The following is a 23,103-nucleotide window of genomic DNA, read 5'->3' on the forward strand; positions in this document are numbered from 1 at the left end:
ACAGAGAGGCATGTGCCACAGAGTGTGCTGTCACAGAGAGGCATGTGCCACAGAGTGTGCTGTCACAGAGTCATGAACCACAGAGTGTGCTGTCACAGAGAGGCATGTGCCACAGAGTGTGCTGTCACAGAGTCATGAACCACAGAGTGTGCTGTCACAGAGAGACATGTACCACAGAGTGTGCTGTCACAGAGAGGCATGTGCCACAGAGTGTGCTGTCACAGAGAGGCATGTGCCACAGAGTGTGCTGTCACAGAGAGGCATGTGCCACAGAGTGTGCTGTCACAGAGAGGCATGTGCCACAGAGTGTGCTATCACAGAGAGGCATGTGCCACAGAGTGTGCTGTCAGAGAGAGGCATGTGCCACAGAGTGTGCTGTCAGAGAGAGGCATGTGCCACAGAGTGTGCTGTCACAGAGAGGCATGTGCCACAGAGTGTGCTGTCACAGAGAGGCATGTGCCACAGAGTGTGCTGTCACAGAGAGGCATGTGCCACAGAGTGTGCTGTCACAGAATCATGAACCACAGAGTGTGCTGTCACAGAGAGGCATGTGCCACAGAGTGTGCTGTCACAGAGTCATGAACCACAGAGTGTGCTGTCACAGAGAGGCATGTGCCACAGAGTGTGCTGTCACAGAGTCATGAACCACAGAGTGTGCTGTCACAGAGAGGCATGTGCCACAGAGTGTGCTGTCACAGAGTCATGAACCACAGAGTGTGCTGTCACAGAGAGACATGTACCACAGAGTGTGCTGTCACAGAGAGGCATGTGCCACAGAGTGTGCTGTCACAGAGAGGCATGTGCCACAGAGTGTGCTGTCACAGAGAGGCATGTGCCACAGAGTGTGCTGTCACAGAGTCATGAACCACAGTGTGCTGTCACAGAGAGACATGTACCACAGAGTGTGCTGTCACAGAGAGGCATGTGCCACAGAGTGTGCTGTCACAGAGAGGCATGTGCCACAGAGTGTGCTGTCACAGAGAGGCATGTGCCACAGAGTGTGCTGTCACAGAGAGGCATGTGCCACAGAGTGTGCTGTCACAGTCATGAACCACAGAGTGGTGAGCTGTCACAGAGAGGCATGTGCCACAGAGTGTGCTGTCACAGAGAGGCATGTGCCACAGAGTGTGCTGTCACAGAGAGGCATGTGCCACAGAGTGTGCTGTCACAGAGAGGCATGTGCCACAGAGTGTGCTGTCACAGAGAGGCATGTGCCACAGAGTGTGCTGTCACAGAGAGGCATGTGCCACAGAGTGTGCTGTCACAGAGAGGCATGTGCCACAGAGTGTGCTGTCAGAGAGAGGCATGTGCCACAGAGTGTGCTGTCACAGAGAGGCATGTACCACAGAGTGTGCTGTCACAGAGAGGCATGTGCCACAGAGTGTGCTGTCACAGAGAGGCATGTGCCACAGAGTGTGCTGTCACAGAGGCATGTGCCACAGAGTGTGCTGTCACAGAGAGGCATGTGCCACAGAGTGTGCTGTCAGAGAGAGGCATGTGCCACAGAGTGTGCTGTCACAGAGAGGCATGTGCCACAGAGTGTGCTGTCACAGAGTCATGAACCACAGAGTGTGCTGTCACAGAGAGGCATGTGCCACAGAGTGTCCTACATACTAAGTTCCAGCCAGGGTTGCATAGCAAGACAGCATCTCAAAAAGTATATTATTAATTGTACTTAGCCAGGGCTAGACCACACAACTATAAAATCCAGAGGCAACAGGCTGGGATCATGGCTCACCGGGTAAGAGCTCTCTGTGTACAGCAGAAGGACCTGAGGTGAGAGCTCCACAACCATGCAAAAAGTCAAGCATGGCACAAGGGCATCTGTAACTCCAGAGGGAAAGCCAGGAGCATCCCAGGTTGGATAGTCACCAGTCCACTAGCTCCAGATTCAGGGAGAGACCCTGTCTCAGTGGAACAGAGTTGAGAGTGACACAGCAGGACATCCAACATCTTCCTCTAGCCTCTGCATGTGCTTGCACAGACATGAAAAGATACGTGTGCGTGTGCACTTACTATGCACACACCATGCATATAGTTCACAGGTATCCCTTATGCAGAATGTATCCACTTAGCAATATGTTTAGTATTTACTATATATAATGCAACATTCTAGGGCTCTGGCACAACCAAAAAATAAAGGGAAAATCCCCTAATGTCGTGGAATTCTACAAACATGCAGTAACAATGAATAAAAATTGTAAATTATACGGCATATTAAAATGCTAGCCACACATGGTGATAGACTCCTAAAATTCCACTGGGGCACTGAGATAATGAGGGCTGAGAACTCACAGCCAACCTGGACAGAGCAAGGCTATCTCAAAAGCAAACACAGATGAATCCAAGAAAACAAGCAGAGTGAGTGGAGGGCGGGGTAAAGCATGTGTGAAGCCGTGACTGAAAGTTCAAAGACGAAGGCCAAGGGCAGGACTTGAGAGTGGAAGAACACATGTTAAAGCACCAGATGATATGATCACAAACAAGGTCAAAGGTCAGCACAGCCAGGATCAGGAGCAAGGACAGACCGACAAGAGATGAGGTCAGAGGGGTGGCACACTGAAAAACATGGAAATCCTTGTGGATGGCTGCCCTCTTGGATTCCTTGTGGCTGAGGTCAGAGTCACAAAGAGAGCAGTAACATTATGGTCTGAATTTTTACAAATTAGTGGAGGACAGTCCTCACTACTGTCTTTTGTAGGAGTATGGGTGGAAAGACCATTCAGGGGCTCCTGTAGCAATCTGGTATCTGGGGGATTTGGAAGATAAATTTAACAGATCCTGATATGGTATCAAGATGGAACCTGCACTTATGTTGAAAAGTCATTAAGGTTTTCTGTCAACTGCATGTGACATCACATACCTACAACCTTACAGTTTAGGGGCTGAGACGGATTATTAAGGGTTTGAGGCCAGCCAGAGCTACAAAGTAAGGCCTTATCATACAGGGGTGGTGGAGTTGGGGAAGGAACAGAAGGATGGAGGATGTGGAGAGATGGCTCATTAATTAAAAGCATTTGCTGCTCTTCCAAAGGACTCGGGTTCAGTTGCCAACACCCAGGTGGTGGTTCATTTATAACTCTAATCTCAGGGGATCAAATACCCTCTTCTGGTCTCCACTGGCAACAGGCATACTCATACACACACATACATGTAGGCAAAACATTCATACACATGAAAATAATCTTTTAAAAATCAGACTGAAGCCAGTGTTGGTGGCACACACCTTTAATCCCAGCACTCAGGAGGCAGAGGCAGGTGGATTTCTGAGTTCGAGGCCAGCCTGGCCTACAGAGTGAGTTCCAGGACAGCCAGGGCTACAGAGAAACCCTGTCTTGGAAAAAAAAAAAACCAGACTGAAAAGTTTCTGACAGACTGGATGTGACATGAGAGAAAGTGCTGGTCAAGACGACTGCAGGGCTTGCCCAGAGTCACTGCAGTTGCTGGTGGTTCTAGTGGGTTGGAGGAAGAGACAGCAGCACATTCTTCTAACCTATTAAGACAATCAGGCAGTTGAATCTGTGTCCTCGGAGTTTTAACAGTATCTGGAAATAACTGGAAGCCATCTGTGTACAGACAGCATGTAATGGACTGAGCCTGGCTGTGACCACTAAGGACAAGATGTTTTCAAAGACAAAGGTGCCTGGGGGAGAGCCAACACCTGAGCTCCAGAGCACTTCTCATTCTAGTTCATTTGCCAGAGCACCTCAGGAGGGACCAGCATCATAGGAGAAGTACCAAGAATGTGGTCCGTCACTGGAAACCAGGTGGAGAGTGTGCTAATGGGTCCAGGGAGGTAAGAAGTAAGAGCAGACCACTGCATTTAGCAGAGTGATGACTTTAGGATTATCTCAACAGATTATTATCTCAACCGATGAATCTCAATGGCTGTAGAAGTCTGAATATATGACTCTAAGACAGAGTGGGGGAAGGGATAGACAGTCCCAGAGGACAGTTTCATATCTGATGCACATGAATTTAAAAATCAGTTTCCATGGGCTGGGGATGCAGTTCACTGGAGAGTGTTTGCTGATGTGCATGGAGCTCTGGATCCGAGCCCCAACACTACACGGATTGGACACGGGGTGCACATCTGCACTTGGGCACCAGGAGGTGGAATAAGAGGGTCAAAAGTTCAGTCATCCTACACCACACTGAACGTTGTCCTCTGACCCCATTCATATGCCATGGCATGCGCCCTCAATAATAAATAAAGTTTAAGGATATACATAGGCATAGTTTTTCTAGAAAGAACTAAGACATAGAAATTATTCCCCAAAGTGACAGATTACATAAAATTAACATTTGTATCATACAGCTAAGTAAACAATTTCTTGAGTTTATAGAGTACAGGATTAAAAAGTATCTTCCTCAACTATACAGCACATAGGTACTAATATCTAAAATACACAAAAAGCCTCAAAAATTATCCCATCAATGAATGGACTAATGAACAGAATAGACCACTCTCAAAAGAAGTCCCTGCTGGAACAGCAGTAATCAAGACAACAACAAATGCTGGCGAGGATGCAAACAGCACAGACCTGTAACTGCTGGTGGGATGAAACTAGTCTGAACATCATGGAGAGCAGAAAAATGCAAGGCCCTTGAGAAGCAAATCAGATCTGCCATGTGACCCAGCCACACCACTTCTGAGTGTTTAACCCACAGAGTCCAAGTTAACAGATTCCAGAGACACTTGCACATGGATCACTGCAGCATTATTTACAATAGCTAAGTTATGGAATCAATCCAGGTATCCATCAGTAGAGGAATGGATAACAAACATGGTTTATACATACAGTGTCATATATGTATGTAGATACACAGTGTCATATATAGAGAGAAGACATGAAAGGAGAAGTGAAACTGTCTGGGGATAAAGAGGATTGATGAGAAGGGAGAAGAACAAGAGTGGTGGATAGCAGGATGTTGGGAGAATACACTCAAATTACATTATATTCTTGTAAGAAAATAGTCTTCTACATCCCATCACAATAAAATAAAATTAATATTAAAAAGATATTTGAAATAGCCAATAAATATTTGAAAAAGTATACATCTCTAGCCAATAGTGAAATACAAATAACAATTTCTTGAGCTGAGTGTGCTGTTGCATATCTGTAGTCCCAGCACTCTGGAGGCAGAAGCAGGAGAATCTCTGTGAGTTAGAAGCCACCTAAGGTTGCACAGTGAGACTCTACCTTTAAAAGCGTGGGCGTTGGAGATGGCTCAGCAGTTAAGGGTACTTAATGGTATTGCAAAGATTCAGGTCTGATTCACAGAACCTACATGGCAGCTCACAACCACCTAGAACTCCAGTTTCAGAGGATCAATGCCCTCTTTTTGGACTGCATGGGCTCCTACACACATGTGGGTGCATGCAAGTAAGTATGCGCGCGCGCGCGCGCACACACACACACACACACACACACAGAAATAAAATTAATTATAAATTTCTTTTTAAAATTGAGATTGCATTTCATCCCAGTCAGAGTGGTCACCATCAAGAAACAAACGACAGGGTAGATAGAGAGTTGGCTCAGTGGTTAGGAGCACTGCTGCTTTCCAGAGGACCTGAGTTTGACTGTAGCATCCACTGGCAACTATCTCGAACTCCAGTTTCTGGAGTTTGGAACTAATGCAACGGAACATGTGGTAAGAAGCAGACGTGGAACTGACTAAAGACAATGGCGGCATGAGAGAGGGTAGTGAGGAAGGCTCTTGACTGAGGAAAACATAATGACATATTTATATGAAGAGGCCATGAGGAAACAAGCCTATTACTTTTATGTTACCTTCAAAAATTAACTTTAAAAGGCAATGACAGGGGAGGGCCTAGTGCAAACCCAACTCTATGAGGGCTGAGGTGGAGGAATCCTAATTTCAAGGACAACCTGGGCTACAGAGTAAGTTTAAGCCCAGCGTAGGCAGCTGAGGGATTCTTACCCTTGAAACAAACAAACAAAAAAAGCAAAAAGAAGGCTAGTGATGTATCTCAGTATTGTGGTGCTTAGTCAGCAACTTAGTTCTATTTCCAGTACCATAAAAAAAAAAACAAGATTTAAAATGTTAAGGTCTATGATGGACTCAAACAGATGGCTGTACACCAGTGTTTGTCTCAGCTAAGTCGGGAGGCAAGGCAAAGCCAAGTAAAACAGACCAACAGCCCAGTGCTCAGTCATAAAAGAAATGAAGTCTTGATTCATGCTATAAAACACTGAGAGTTTGAAAGTCTTACCAACATGGCCTCCTCCGATGGTGTATGTTTTCCCAGATCCAGTTTGTCCATATGCAAAAACAGTTGCATTATAGCCCTCGATGAGCGACAGCACTAGGGGCTTTATGCATGTGTTATAAACTTCATCCTGAGTGGAGTTTTTGCCAAAAACAAAATCAAAAGTGAAAACTCTATCTCTCCCAATGATAATCTGCTGGGTATTCGGGATATCCCTCACACAGACTTGATGATTATGTAGAACTTCTTTGCAGAGCAGAGGTCTGATTCGGACAGCCACTTTTATTGGTATTTCTTCCATGGCAGCTTGGGTTTTACTTAATAGATTATGCACTTAGTGTTCAATAACATGTGAGAAACATCCATTTTATGTAAGCTCTGGACTCCTGCATATCAAAATAAAAGATACAGTTTAATTACTAGCTGCAGTAACGCAATAAAAACCTTTCATGTTTCAAAGCAGAGCCATTTTGAACAGATTCTTTACCAGTACAAATTGTATGACAAAGTTGACCTGACAGTAAAATGCTTAAGGGATTTAATGAGGAAAAGATTCAGCATTTAGGTTTGCTTCAAAATAGTTGCGGGGACTGGGGACCATGAATTGGTTAATTATAAAGTTAAAGAATAAAAACACAGAATTCCTCTGTTTATGTCCAGAGTGTGATGCTTCCTAGTTCATTAATCTAAATAATGAACAATTACAGTTAGAAATAATTAATTAGTTAGGAAATCCAGCTGAGGGGATAACTCAGGAGTTATAAACATGTTAAAAGTAAATACTTGGTATTGAAAGGACCCAGATGTAGCTGTCTCTTGTGAGACTATGCCGGGGCCTAGCAAACACAGTAGTGGATGCTCACAGTCAGCTAATGGATGGATCATAGGGCTCCCAATGGAGGAGCTAGAGAAAGTAGCCAAGGAGCTAAAGGGATCTGCAACCCTATAGGTGGAACAACATTATGAACTAACCAGTACCCCGGAGCTCTTGACTCTAGCTGCATATATATCAAAAGATGGCCTAGTCGGCCATCACTGGGAAGAGAGGCCCATTGGACTTGCAAACTCTATATGCCCCAGTACAGGGGAACACCAGGGCCAAAAAGGGGGAGTGGGTGGGCAGGGGAGTGGGGGTGGGTGGATATGGGGGACTTTTGGTATAGCATTGGAAATGTAAATGAGTTAAATACCTAATAAAAAATGGAAAAAAAAAAAAGTAAATACTTGGGAAGGCGTTGAGATGGCTCAGAGATTAAGAATACTGGCTGTTCTTCTAGAGGACCTGGTTCAATTCCCTGAACCCACATCAGGCAACTCACAACCACCTGCAACTCCAGTTCCTGCACACACATGGTACACATAAATGTATATAGGCACACATCTATACATAATATATATGCATAATACATAAATACATTTTAGCCAGGTAGCAGGGGCACACACCTTTAATCCCAGCACTTGGAAGGCAGAGACAGGTGGATCTCTAAGTTTAAGGCCAACCTGGTCTACACAGTGAGTTCCAGGATAGCAAGAGCTGTCTTGAAAAACAGAAAGAAAGAAGGAAAGAAAGAAAGAAGGAAAGAAAGGGAGGGAGAGAAAGAAAGAAAGAAAGAAAGAAAGAAAGAAAGAAAGAAAGAAAGAAAGAGAGAAGAGGGAGGGAGGGAAAGAAAATTTATAAATACATAAAATTTAAAGTAAATTATTTGTATTATACTTGAAGGTATTGAAAAATAGCATTTCATCTCACAAACATCAGAATTAAATGATGAAATTTGTGTCAGTATAATTTAAAATAATTAGTTCAAAAGCAATCAAAACTACAGGCTACAGAAATGGCTCATCAGGTAGAGGGTTCCCCCACATAAGCTCTGGGAAGCATGGGAAGGTGGAAAGAGAAAAACGCCTGCACAAAGTTGTCCTGACCTCCACACATGCTCCATCACTCACTCCCAAGCCCGGTGCATGCAGGGAACCTAACTTTTGAAAAATCAACAGGCAAATGGTGTCTTCTACTCCTAAACAATGCCTTAGCATTTTTTCCTGCACTGTGATTAAAACAGCCCAAACAAATGCAGTCTATCGTGGAAGGAAGTTTAGGCAGCAGCTTGCAGCCACTGACCATGTTCTATCCGCAGCCAGAAGAGAGCAATTGATGCAAGTTGCCTCTGCTCAGCCTGACACCCACATTTTAGATAGGCCAGGATCCCCTCCGCAGGAAACCATCCTTCCCAAAACTAAGGTGGGGCTCTCAGGACAGCAAATGGCTCAGTTTATAAAGGCGCTTGCTACCAAGCCTGACGACCTGAGTATGATCTCTGAATCCACATGGTGGAAAAACAGACATCCACAGATGTCCTCTGACCTCCATAAATGTGCACACACACACACAATGTGTAAAAAATAGGTAAAAACAGAATGAGTATTCCTTACATCAGCTACCATAAGATAATTGTCTACAGGCGCCCCAGAGGTCTAGATTCTGGCATTGTGCCATGGTCACATATATTTGGCTACAACTATTTCTTATTCCTTCTCAAGGTGACAAGTGTTTTGTACCAACTGTTTCTGGTAACTTTCTTTCTATGGGTCCCCAGGGATGACCCCCTTTCACCCAGTTTGTGCCCAGTGTTCTCACAGTAACTCAAGCGAGTAGCAGCGAGGACTTTGTGAGGCTCGGGCCTCCCTTGGTTTGGTCAGTGGTGCGCTGGTTTATCCGGCTGGCTGTTAAGGCTTCTCTTCTGGTTTCCAGAGGACTTGTTTCTTGACCATGGTGAAAACAACCAGTCTGATGGGGAAAGATTCTTTGGAAAAGTGGGTTTTAAGATTATCACCAATCTAGAAGGCTGTTGGACAGCAAATAACACTTCCTGAACTACTTGGTATGGAAATATTCACTTTGGTTTTATACAGTTTCTCACTCTAGTTTGGATCTCAGAGCAGTCCTGCTGCCTCCACATCTCCAGCATTGCCACTACAGGTGTGAGCTTCCACACATAACAGCTCTGGAAATGTAACCATGATAAATTAATATCCACTAACCTTAAAAAACAAAACAAAACTCAGCTACACTAAAAATGAACAGCCAGAAGAGGCTCACAACAAAAATCTTGTATGTCACTAAAATCTCAGGTCCCTTGGGATTCAATAGCCCAGAGTCAACAAACTATCTTTAATGGAGGTTGGGGAGGTGACAGACACGCACAGCTTGGCAGTTTCAATAATTCTTAACAAATCTTCAGTAACAGCAACAAAATACTGGTATGTATCATAAACCCTTACGTCCTAAAGCACTCTTAAAAGAAACAAAACCCCTCTGGGATGCAGTCTGCACAACAGTCATACAGATTAGATCACTTTTTTTTTTTTTAATGTCATCTAAGTAAGGCAAAAGTCGCTGTCTGGGCCAATGAGAGGGCTCAGCACCACAGCACGTGTGGCCACCTACCTGGTAATCTGAACTCAATCTCTGGACCCCACATAGTACGGAAAAGAACTGATAGTTGTAAACTGTCGTCTGACCTGCACATATTCACACTCACACACACATAAAAATTCTTATTAAAAAGGTTATGCTAAGCTGATCCCAACTTCTTTGGATAAATTGCTTATTTAAAAATACCAACTAGGCCCAGGGTTGGTGATGCGCGCCTTTAATCCCAGAACTCAGGCGGCAGAGGCAGGAGGATCTGAGTTCTAATTGGAGTATTTCCACTTCGTTGGGTTTTGTGAAGGTAATGTTGACATAAACAGTGTGGCCATATAAGCGGTTAGAATTTGCCTACCATAATCATAAAAAGTAATATGGTGCATACATATATGGCTCATAAACAACATGCAGTCCATTTTTTAAAGCCTGTGACAGTTTCTTTTCAGATTCAATGTAGTCCTGTATACTGTCAGATATAAAAAAAAAAATTAAAAATCAGCAGGGAAATCTGATTGGCTGGTAATATTTGAGGACACTTTTTTAAAATGTGACCAAATGCAAGATAAGCATTTACCATTTGGTAAATGTCATTTGCTAGGTAATGAGGTCTTCAACTACCGGCTTCCACGGACGTAGTGGCGGGAGTTAGAAGTTGTGGTCCACGGGTTGTCACTTCTTTCCTGAGAAGAGTCCCAGCAGAGAATGATGCTCGCAACAACTCACGACTGCATAACGGAGTCTGAGTGTGAGCCGGGAAACCGGGAAACAGACCCGGGCGGGCGGCAGGCACCGTCCCTCAGCGCCTCGCCGCCCCGAGGCTTCCCTCGCGAGGGCAGGCTCACGGCGGCGCCATCCTCACGCCGCAGCCGCGCGCCCCGCCGCCCTCCGGCCCGCGCCCAGGCCCCCGCTGCTACCTCAGGACGCCCCGCTCCGTCCGCCGCGTCCGCGACCTTTAACGGGGCCGCAGGCCGGGTGCCGCCGGCTTCGCGCCCGTCGAGCCCGCGGCGCACCGACCGGCTCCGGACAGCCCAGGTCTTCGCAGGCGAGCGCCCCACGCCGCGGCCTTCCTCCGCCCTCCGCACCCACGCCTTTTGTTGTCACCTGTTCTCAAGGCAACGGCGCAGCACGCCTCCCGCCACCTCTCAGCGACCCCGCCCCCCCCCCGCTGGCTCCGCCCCAAGCCGTCCCCGCCCTACGTAGGCCCAGGTTCACGCAAAACCTGCCAGTACTCTCCGCTTCCAACACGCCCCGCCCCAGGCTCCGCTCCGCCCCAAGGCTCCGCCCCGCGGCCGCCCTTCCGTCCGTGGAGTCCCTAGCTGAGCCTGCCCCAGGATCCTTCTGAGAATCCCAGTAAACACACACGGGACGTGCGACAGGTTGAGTTTAGGTACTCCGCTACTACCTCAGGTAGTGCGGCTTTGAAACAAGGTTTTATGTAGCACAGGCTACTTGAGTGTCTCTAATCCTGCTTCTCTGGAGGTTCCCAGGCACTTGCCACCACACACTACTTATATGGTGCAGGAACCTGAAACCAAGGCCTGATGTACATAATGATACCCTCTCAGGGACAAAAAAGGGGTGTGGGCGGGACAATGGCTTTCAACTTTGACCTGATCCCTTAACAGACGTAAATTTGAAAAGCCAACAGAGTGGTTCAAGCCTGAGACAGTCTAGGGGAAAAAAGTCTGCTATATGACTCAATATATATGTATAATTACATAAATGAAAACAAACATTTCATGAGGGCTGGAGATCTGGCTCAACGATTGGGAGCACTGACTGCTCTTCCAGAGGTCCTGAGTTCAATTCTCAGCAACCACATGGTGACACACAACCATCTGTAATGGGATCTGATGCCCTCTTCTGGTGTGTCTGAAGACATGCACAGTGTACTCATATGTACATTAAGTAAATAATATTAAAAAAAAAAAAAAAAAAAACGTTAGCCGTGCGGTGGTGGCACATGCCTTTAATCCCAGCACTTGGGAGGCAGAGGCAGATGGATTCTGAGTTCCAGGCCAGCCTGGTCTACAGAGTAAGTTCCAGGACAGCCAGGGCTATACAGAGAAACCCTGTCTCGAAAAACCAAAAAACGAAACGAAACAAAACAAAACAAACAAAAACAAAAACAAACAAACAAAAAAAAAACCACGTTTCATGAAACACTCGGTAGCTCTGATCTTATTCTAGTCTAACTTCTTAATGTTGGCACATATGTGTACCACATGCATGCCTGGTGCTCTCAGAGGCCGGAAGCGAGCACTGGGTCCCCTGGAACTGGAGTTACAGATAGTGTGAGCTATACCTGTGGCTGTGGGCAATGGAACCCCAGTATTCTGCGTGCTTTAAGCCACTGAGCCATCTATCCATCCCCAGATTTTGCCCAAATCTATTGCACTGGCACAAAGGGATGTGGTATAGTGACTGGGCATTCGTTTAGAATGCACAAGGCACAGAGTTCACTTTCCAGGATTTCTTCCTCAGACAACAAACTTCATTACTCAGTAGAATGCAGCCTGCAGTTTAGCGTGCTTTGGTTTTCAGTAGAAATCTAGCTGATCAGATAAGAAATTACCTACACAACAGCCATTGCTCTGAAGAAACAGCATGACCCAAAACACCTTGGAGAGGAAAGGAAACATCGTTTTGTTTGGCTTCCATGTCCTGAATCACATTCCATGGAGGGAAAAAGCCAAGAAGGAAATTCAAACTGAGCAGGAACCTGAAGACAGGAGCTGAGGCAGAGGCTGTAGAGGGGTGCTCCTCACAGCTTGCTCAGCGTGCTTTCTTACAGAACCCAAGCCCACCCTGCCAGGTGGCCCCACCCACGATGGTCTAGGCCCTCACCCATCAATCACTGATTAAGAAAATGCTCCAGAGGCCTGCCTGCAGCCTGATCTTACAGAGGCATTTTCTCAGTTGGGAATCTCTACTCTCAGATGACTGTAGCTTGTGTCCAGTTGACTTAAACTAGCCACCACACTTGGGTTTAAATGTGGAGGAGTGACTGGTTGTCTCAACCATCTAGTCTGTCCTTGAAGAACTAATGAGGCGCCATCCCCACCCTTTTCTTTTACCTCCTGGTCATGAGGTAAACAATTTGCTCCTATATGCACTAGCTACTGTGTCATGCTGCCTGACCACAGTTCAAAGCAGCGGTGGCGACAATTGGCTATGGACTGAAACCTGTAAGATGTCAAGCCAATAGAAACTCCCCTTGCTATGGGTCTCTGTGAGTTATTTATCTTAGGCTGGTCCTTGTTACTGTTCTATAGCTGTGAAGAGACACTTCTGCTAAAGCAATTATAAAAGAAAGCATTTAACTGGAGGCTTACTTACAGTTTCAGAGGGTTAGCCCGTTACCATTGTGGCAGGGGACACAGTGTCAGGCAGGCACGGCAGTGGAGCACACGTGATCCCCAAGTTGCAGGCAGGGAAGATGAGACTGGACCTTATAGAAGGCAGAATGCACTTGTGCACACAGATAAACACTGGAGAAGTCAGGAAAGTTACACTCACAGGCATGCTTCAAAGGAAGGAGATGTTTAATCTGTCTGCCTCGTGGAATGCTGGGAATGCATGCAGTTTACAACCTAGTAATCCTTTGCTATATGGCGAGCCAGTCTATGCCCACATCTTCCAGAATTGGTGTTTTTCTAATCCCACACCCCTTACCCCTAAAACTTTGAGCATTACAAACTTCAAGACCTTAGCATCTATCCTTATGAGTGATGTGAGTCGCATGTGCTTTACAATGGCCCAAGTGAGCCAGGCCAATCCTGATACCCACAGGTATTATGTTTGCCTCAGTCTCCCTGGACCAGTGGTTCTCAGCCTGTGGGTCACAACCCCTTGAACAACCAACCCTTTCACAGGGGTCACATATCAGATATCTGCACATCAGATATTATTTACATTATAATTCATAACAGTAACAAAATTACAGCTAAGATGCACCAACAAAAATAATCTTATGGTTTGGGGTCACCACAACATAAGGAACTGTATTAAAGGGTTGTATGTAGCATGAGGAAGGTTCAGAACCATTCTTCTTGACCCTAAACCTTGGTCCCTACTATCTCTGAGCCAACAGTACCCACCTCTGTGAAAGACACCAGATGTACTTTGTAAAGAATCTCAAAGTAAAAGTCATCTTAAATGTCTTGTACACGTGGGACAGAGGGGTTATCAGACCCCCCCCCAAATTGTGCTGTGCTTAAATATGGCTAAAGTAAATAATCTGGAGTCAGACTCTAGAAGTCTAGCACTGGTATCCAAAAATGGATCTGAACAGTTCCATTCTTGTCTTTTTGAGGTCATTTTCTCTGCCTGCTCCAAAGCCTGCAGGGACCTCTCCAAGCCTAGCATGGGCTTTTGAAACCATGAAGCCCACTCCTAGTGTCACACTTCCTCCAACATGCCACACCTCCTAATCCTTCCCAAACAGTTCCACTGAGTACAAAGCATTCAAATATATGAGCACATGGGGGCTTTTCTCCTTCAAATCACCACAGACATCTTGCGATAGTAACAGAAAGAAGGATGCATTGCCCACCTATTGTATTTAGTACCTTCTGCTGAGCCACAAATCACCCTGAAAGTTAGTGGCTTGAAACAACATACAGTTCTTACAGTCTGAGTCTGGAACCTGGGGCTGAACCAGGTGAATCCTGATTCAGGGCCCTCACAAAGGTTCTACACTCTCTCTAGTGATCTGCCTAGAGGGGTGGCTCTCAACCTGTGTGTCACAACCCTTTGTGGGCAGAATGATCCTTCCACAGGGTTCACCTAAGACCAACATAACAGTAGCAAAATTACAGTTCTAAAATAGCAAAAATAATTTTATGACTGGGGGGCAGGGGAGGTCACCAAAACGTGAGAAACTATGTTAAAGGGTAATAGCACTAGGAAGTTTGAGAACTGTGGGGCCAGGGAGCCATGGCACAGGGGGAGCAGGCCTGGAACAAGAGTGGGGTCAAGGCATGTGCAATCCCCAGAAATCTCATCCTGGGATCAACAGGAGTGGGATCACTCCCCTTGCCCTCACCCCGTGCCCCAGACTTGCTGATCCCCATGCATGTAAGCCTGTGTCCCACTGAAGGAGGTCAGGTAGCCAGGTTCAACTTCCTTTCCCCTTATAAGGTCATGTCCGGCAAAATCTGAAATTCCTCCTTATGCAAATGAGATATCCCCAGCACCCTGGCCCTGCAAATGATGTATGCTACGCTCTCTGGTCAAGTCAACTGGACAAGCCGAGAGGCTTAAAAGTCACTCATGAGGCAAAAGAGTTTCAAGGAAGCTCTCCTCCTGGAGTCTAGCGTTCCCTACCCATACAGTAATTTTTCATTCCCGCGTTCCATTCCCACGTTAGTCTAGTGTATGGATCCACATGCTCTCTTTCAATATTTTCCTATCATAAGTGCCTTTTAACATTGAATCCTGACATAACTAAAGCCGTCCGCCAGTGTTCCAACAGTCCTAGTTCGTCCTTAGCAAGACCTTGGGCTTGGAATTCAGTACTGCCCCTGGTATTACACTATCTCTTTGAGTAAAAGTTAGGTCACTGCCCTTCACAGGAATTTACCATTCACTAAAGAAAAAAGAAGTTTCTGACAGTAGGAGAAACCAGAATAGATATTTAGAATTATAGCTGAGTTACACCTATATACAGGAATTTACAATGGTTTAGGAAGTAGATCGGGCTGTGGTTTTAGAGTATTGCATTATTCATGAGATGGTTAGCTAGAATGGAACTCCCTAGTTAGAACCATGACTTGGGTGTGAAAGCCCTTGCCCTAGGAGTGAAAAGTTCTCACACCTGGCTTCTAAGACTATAGCTGACCTTAGACAGGGCTGACTCTGTCTCAGTTATTTTGCCTAGTTCCTGCCAGTCTTTGCATTTTCATTTCCTCTGTTCTGTGTAAGAGTCATTAAGCATCCGGTTACCTCATTTGTACCTTGTGGGTATGTCACCCAACTACCTTGTTGTCTTCTGCATAAAAAGTCTGATGTTCGATTTGAAAAATTACACTCAGATTCCACACGAACTCTCCTGTGTGTGTGTCTGTTTGTCGCTCATCCACGCTTTGCCCACCCGCATCAAGAGACCCTGTTCCACGCAGACACAGGGACCCAGAAGGTCTGCGGCAGATGTACACTCCCCCCATAGCACCCACTCATCCCCCCAAAAGTATAAATGACCTTTGTCCCCCTTCCCCCACTAAATGAGCTGTCTCACTGACATCTGTCTCCCAAGAGTCTGTTCTTGTAGTGCACACACTCACTACCTGAGGCCTCCCATTCACACCACTCCAGGTGGAGAGGCAGAGCCTGGACCATAGAGAACCACCGGTCTAAAACAAGAATCAAATTAAGGGGAGACAAGTCCCTGATATTATAATGCCTTGTGATATGAAAAGACTAATAATAATTTTTAAAAATGCATTTTAGACATAGAAATCACTTAGTGGGGAATTCCACTGCACCCAGTGCTGTTGCTGATAACTAGAATCCAGTGACACCACGAACTCAAGATAACCAGACACATAACTGCGTAAACAGAAAATTTTATGACACCCACTTGTCATAAACAGAGACCAAGAGCAATGAACCTCTCTTCACCTCTTCAGGATGGCTGGAGACTCTGGAGAGATGGTAGCTTGATCTGCCCTGCTGCTGAAGAGTGCAGTCCTGGAATTCTGACCCTTGAACCAGAGAGTTGAAGTGGAAACTTACTGGTTCTTTGGAGAGTCGGTTGTGTTGGATGGTGTTTTGCTGGGACAATCACAGGAAGGAGTGTTTTCCTGAAGTGGACACAGGTGAAAGACTAAGACAGACTCTGTGGGCCTGGGTACCAGAGGTTTTCCACGGAGATCTCTGTCCAGGCCAGGTGGGAAGGTTCCAGCATGAGAAGTGAATGCAGTCAGGGAGACAAAGTCTCTGCCACGCCTTCCTTCCAAGTTGCTTGCTCAGTAACTCCAAGCTGCTCTGAACTGAGTCGGGTCTGGCTGGGCTGACAAAAAGCTGACTATCCAGTGATCCAATGAGGAGTGCGGTCTGGCTGGGCTGACAAAAAGCTGACTATCCAGTGATCCAGTGAGGAGTGCGGCAGGACCTCCAGTGGCTCTTTGGGAGAGAAGATCTCTTCCCAAGTGTTACAAACAGCTCTTGGAACAAAAGACTCAGACGAAGGAATAGTTCTAGGATACCTTTAATTCCCTGCATGAATTTATATGCAGTTCTGGGGGTGATTCAGGGTTTGACAGCAGGCACCTCTCATTGGCTTGGACTGTGAGTTTGGGGGAAACCTTATTTGCATGTGGGAAAACTTGGTGCTGTTCATGCCTGGCTGATAGCCACGCCTTTCTTGTGGGAGTTGTGGGGGCGGTAACTTCAACAGGAGCCAGGGTCCAGGAGACATGAGAGAACTCCTTCAGTCCCATGTAGGTGAATTATCACCACCGGGTCCCAGGGTTCAAGATCTAGCCTGGACTGGAGACCAGGCTGTCAGCGCGTAGCCGGTTGCCCCATAAGACTCGTTTTACTAAAGCAGACACAGGAGAGAGGATGTTAAGCTAAGGCAAACACGTGAAAGGACATGTGACAAAGGATTCTTTGCTAACACCATGTATGTATTGGTCTGCCTTACACTGAAGTTGAGTTGCACTTGTTGGACTCCATGGATTTGCGCTGATTAGCTGCACGTGCCGAGGCAAGGCACGTGGAGGACACGTGACGTTTGGAGGGTATAAATAGGACTCAGTTGAGTGACAGAGACAGAGTTTGGCTTGCTGGTACAGTGAGTGTGGGTCTCACATCTTTGCTGATCTTCACTTTCCTGAGAGAGGCACATCTGAGCACTTCAGGTGTTCTTGCTGTCCCTCCTGCTGACTCCAGCTAAGGCTGAAGTCGGGCTGTCTCTGCCAGGTCATGTCGCTGCTGTTTCTATCCCCACTCTACCGAACTGGACTGCTGGTTGTATCTATGAGGTGTTTGCAAGTGAATAAAGCTGCCTGCTACTGCTAACTTGTGAACTGAACTACTGATTTCCAGACAGCACAGACAAGAATTGCTCCAAAAAAACCTTTCTAAACAAGGTCCACTTTCCTCATATCCTTTCTTTCTCACTACTTCTGGTGGAAGGTGGGCTAAAAGGAAGGTTAAAGAGTTTAAGAGCCATCATTTAAAATAGGACTTGAAAAAATTAAAATTACAAGCCAGACGTGGTGGTGCACGCCTTTAATCCCAGCACTCGGGAGGCAGAGGCAGGCGGATTTCTGAGTTTGAGGACAGCCTTGCCTACAAAGTGAGTTCCAGGACAGCCAGGGCTACACAGAGAAACCCTGTCTGGAAAAACCAAATAAATAAATAAATAAATAAATAAATAAATAAATTACAGAGATTATTACTAGAGACTGGACCTAAGCTCCGTATATCACACAGGTGAGCAGCCATGGGGAGGCAGGCTTAGAATGGTACTTAGACACATGGATTGAGAAGTTCGTGTGAAGACCTTCAGCATAATAAAATATAACTTTAGTTATGCTGACTGAGCATATCTACCTCCTTGCTCCCAACATCTTCCTGTTGCGAAATCATTGCACACACTTAGAGGCTAACTAAGGGAAATCTCTTTAGTGGTGCTTTGTTGGCTAGGCTAACACCCAAGGAAGAGCTGCATGTTCAACAGATTTTACTAAATTATATACACTCTAGGCTTACACATCCCACAAACACTGTGAATCTTAAATCTCTTTTAAATCCTGGCCCCAGGTTACACTTTAAATAATTTACAGAGCACTAAAAGTCTGGCCACTCAGACAGATAGGAGATTTATGCAGCAAAGATAGTATATATTACTGGAATTATTATAAGTACACCAATGTTACTCTTTTTGAATACTTGTTACCAAGGTTCATCTTGCTCACCTGGCAGAATTATGTTTCCCATATAAGAACACAGGGAACTTAATGGCAGACCAGAACTTCAGGACAGTGGTGACCCTACCTAACTTTCCCTAGAGGTATGTCTTTAGTATAGGAATCAGGGCCTAATGACTAGTGAATCCTGGCTGAAAAACATTTATTTCCTTGCACCCCACGTTCCCTAGTCTCTAACAGGCCTGGTTAGCACACTCCTTACCTTTCAAGTATTTAGGATGCAGGGCTCCCTTAGCTAAATATCACTAGTGTGACTTAATGTCTCCTGAAAAAGTCTATTAGTAAATCCTTTGCTTTATAACATCAATTTTATTTTATTATTTTTAAAGATTTATTTTTATTTATATGAATACACTGTAGCTATCTTCAGACACACCAGAAGAGGGCATTGGATCCCATTACAGATGGTTGTGAGCTACCATGTGGTTGCTGGGAATTGAACTCAGGACCTTTGGAAGAGCAATCGGTGCTCTTACCCGCTGAGCCACCTCTCTAGCCCCCCTTCTCATTCTTATTGACGCTCCTCTCCAGGTTTGGGAGGGAAGTCCACCCTTCTCCTTAAGACCCCATCATGTTTGGATTTCCCAATATTGTATAGTTGAGTCTAACCCTCTCCTTCTTCCCTACTTAACGTTTCTGTCAGTAGGATATGACACAATGACCACAGCAACTCTTATAAATGAAAACATACAACTGGGGGCTAGCTACAGTTCAAAGGTTTAGTCCACTGTCATCATGGGGGGAAGCATGGTGATATGCAGGGACACTGGAGCTGAGAGTTCTACATCTGAATAGGCAGGAAGGAGGAAGAGAGGGTGACACTGGGCCTGGCTTGAGCATCTGAAACTTCAAAGCCTGACCCAGCCTGACATACTTCTTCCAACAAGGCCACACCTCCTTCAACAAGGCCACACCCACTCCAACAAAGCCATACTTACTCCAGCAAGGCCACATGTCTCAGTCCTTTCAAGTAATGCCACTCCTATTCGCCTTTGGGGGCCATTTTCACTCATACAACTACAGCTTCCAGATGTATAGTTGTACCTATTATAATGTAGATTTATGCTTAATCTTTCCCTTCATATGTGGTAGAGTTGTATCTAATGTGCCTCTCCATGTATTGTATACTTGCGTCTAACACTTCCTTCTATATATTATACACTTGTGTTGAATGCTTCCCTCCCACATGGAGGCCCAATTCTGGCCCCAAGGACCTCTCATTACGATAAACCTCACTGATTGGAATTATGTGAGCTTCTTTTCTTGACCAACATCTCCTGTTCCTCCTCCTCCTCCTTTCTTTCCTCTTCCTCTTTCTTTTTTGGTGATTTTGAGTCAGGGTCTTACTTTGTAGTTCTGGCTGTCCTGAGATTCACTTGTAGACCAGGCTAGCCTTGAACTCACAAAAACCCATTTGGTTCTACCACACACACACACACACACACACACACACACACACACACCTTCCCCCACGTGCTGGGATTAAAAACATGTGCTTCAGCAGCTGCCACTACTGCCACTTGAGTTATTTGCATTCATTAGCTCAAATTATTCTATAATAAAGGCTTCCCTCTACACAGTTAACCTAAAATGGTGTTTGTACAGGAATTGGTGGACCAATACTTCTTCTCTCTCTTTTATTTATCGATTGTGATGGTGATGAATTGGTCCCTACCAACATCCCCAAACCAAATATTATAGTTTCTTTCCTTGGAGTATGTGAATTATAAATTTATAGATTTTTTTGTTTGTTTGCTTTCCAAATACTATGTTTTGTTTTCAAAGTAAGAGTTTTTAGGCTTCTCAGATACCATACCATGATCACCTATTAATTTTTAAAAGATTTATTTATATGTATGTGGATGTTCATTTGCATATATATGTCCACCATGTTTGCCCTGTGCCCCAGGAAGCCAGACGAGGCTATCATATCCCCTAGATCTGGAGGCACAGATGATTGAGAGCCACCACATGGTGCTGGAAATAGAGCCCAATTCCTGTGCAAGAGCAGCCAGTGCAGGAACTGCTGAGCCACGCCTCCAGCCCATCACCTCCTGTCCTTCTTCCTTTTAACCCAGGCTTCATGGAACTTGATGAACTGGCTGCTGGAGAGCTGACTCAGCAGTTAAGAGCACTTGCTCCTGCAGAGGACCTGGGTTTGATTCCAGCCCCCACATGATGTCTCCCGCTGTCCAGATGGATGCTCTCTTCTGACCACACATAGACCATGTACCCACCAGCAGGCAAAACATTCATACTCGTAAAGTAAAATACATCTTTCAAAAACAAAGAACACAACTTAATCAAACTGTGACATTTGAATTTCAGCCCTGTAACAAGAATAGTGGTTAGAGTTCTGTGCCGACTAAACTTTAGCCTGTCCTGACAATGAAAGAAAGATGAAATTTCAAGACCTGTAAGTCATATAAAATACTCAAAAATTGCTGGTTGTTTGTGAGCCTAGAGGCTGCCTGGGGCTGAGAAAAAAGAAAAACAAACCTGGGTATGCCCCATAGTTAAAACATTCCTGGGAACAGCTTCACCATAAGATAAGGAGGAATGTGAGGACATAAACAGGGCTATCTGAACTGAGTCAACAACTCACAGAACTCTGACACCCTGCACGTACATGTAATTTTTCTGCTGAAGTTTGAATAAGCCAATAGTGTGTCGCTATGCTGAATTCCACACCCCTAAGCCCCTTACCCCATAAAAACCCCTAGCTTTCGAGCCTCTTGGCCGACATCCATTATCTCCTGTGTGGGATGCATGTCGGTCCAGAGCTCCATCATTAAACTGCCTCATGTGATCACAGCAATGGATTCTCGTGTTTCTCTGGGTGCTCTCTCACTCCTGAGACTAGAGTGGGGGTCCCTGAAAGGGGGTCTTACAACAGCAGTGGAATGGGGAAAAGACAGTGGATCTCATAGTTGCTCCTTACAGTATAAAAATCAGTTTATGTTGGAAAATCTTGGAGTTTACTGCCTGAGACATGAAATCCTGAAGTCTCCATAAGCTGACTGATGTTGTCATCATCGCTATTGGATGGGGCCTTGTACCATGGACCAGGCTGGATTACAGTAGAGTTCATTACATAACACAGACTGACCTCAAATTCACAGCCATCCTCCTGCCTCTGCCTGTAGAATTCTGAGACTGCAACCATGAGCCACCATGGCGTCCTACAGATGGTCTTCTTGTTGACAGACTTTGAATGCTACAAATTTAATGTGCATTTGGAAGGAAGCCAGGCTACTGTGTGTTACAAATAGCCTTACATATTTGCTATGACAGAGTTCAAAGTCTGTCTAGAGAAAACAGACAATTTTTGAAAGTGGTCTGTAACTTTAATTTTGTTAAATCTTGTTTTTAATGATGATTCTTAAACACTTTAATCTTCTTTGTAACCCACCACCCACCAGAAGTAGTGGAAAAGAAAGGCTATGGGGTAGGAAGAATGTAGACCTGTTTAGAAAGGTTCTTTGGAGCAACTCCCATTTGTGTTGTCTTTCAACTCCCATTTGAAATTGGCAGTTCAGCTCACAGGTTAGCAGGCAGCAGCAGCTCGATCCACTCGCAAACACATCATGGATACACCAGGAGTCTAGTTCAATAGAGTTGTTTTAGCAACAGTGGTGACATGACCTAGCAGAGACAGCCAGGCCTCAGCCTCAGCTCAAGTCAGCAGCAGGGACCCGGAGGGACACCAGGAGAAGTTCTCAGCTGTGCCTCTCAAGGAAGCAAAGTTCAGGGAAGACACAAATCCCATAAGCGTTGCACAGCTAACTGTACCAGCAAGCCAAGCTCTATCTCCGTCACTCCATGGAGTCCTATTTATACCCTCCAAACATCACCTGTCCTCCATGTGCCTTGCCTCAGCATGTTACGTCCAATCAGGCCAAATCCCTGGAAGCAGCAACAGACTACAGCATACCACCAGAAGCTTTTTGGTGTGTTTCTTTCTATGGTGTCCCGACAAATGCAGCTCAACTATGCAATGGAAGGCAGACCAATACATGTGTGTTGTTAGCAAAGAATCCTTCATCGCATGTCCTTTCATGTGCTTGCATTAGCAGAACCTCCTCTCTCCTCTGTCTGTTTCAGTGAAACCTTCCTTCAGGAGGCTGCCTTAGCCTCTCACCTGTGTTCACTTTAACAAAATGTTCCTTCATGTGTTTGCCCCAGCAAAACACCACCCAACCGACTTTCCAAAGAACCCTTAAGTTTCCACTTCCGTGGCCTGAATACAGTGTGCCTCCATTCTGCTGGAGCTGGAGCAATTCGGAGTGCTTGCTTCTTTTCAGTGGACCTTGGTTTGGTTCTGAGCACCTGTATCAGGCAGCTCATTACCTTCTGTAACTCCAGTTACAGGGGAGTCTGGCAACTCTGACCTCTGCAAGTACCTACGTACACATGGTGAGCACACACACACACACACATACACACACACACAAATCTGCTAAATCTTTAAAAATACTTATACTGGGCACAGTGGTGCA

The 23,103-nt window shown here is 45.5% G+C and overlaps 1 protein-coding gene across 21 annotated transcripts in view; it reads right to left on the reverse strand.

Moving 5' to 3' along the window:
* Window positions 1-16,422, reverse strand: part of Kif27 (kinesin family member 27) — an 80,019-nt gene extending 63,597 nt beyond the window's left edge. For 7 of the 21 annotated variants that reach the window (XR_003950487.1, XR_001780822.1, XM_030247439.1 and 4 more), the window contains exons 1-2: window positions 10,240-10,573; window positions 6,242-6,624 (exon numbers count right to left, since the gene is read on the reverse strand). Coding sequence is in view for 19 of the 21 variants with exons in the window: in XM_006517426.3 (XP_006517489.1) it covers window positions 6,242-6,539 (298 nt within the window). In the remaining 2 variants the exon portion in view is untranslated. The other 14 variants (NM_001360894.1, NM_175214.4, XM_011244579.3 and 11 more) reach the window with 13 other exon arrangements.
* Between the last annotated feature and the right edge of the window lie 6,681 nt (window positions 16,423-23,103).

This window comes from Mus musculus, chromosome 13, assembly GCF_000001635.26.
Source record: "Mus musculus strain C57BL/6J chromosome 13, GRCm38.p6 C57BL/6J".
Classification (NCBI taxonomy): Eukaryota; Metazoa; Chordata; class Mammalia; order Rodentia; family Muridae; genus Mus; species Mus musculus.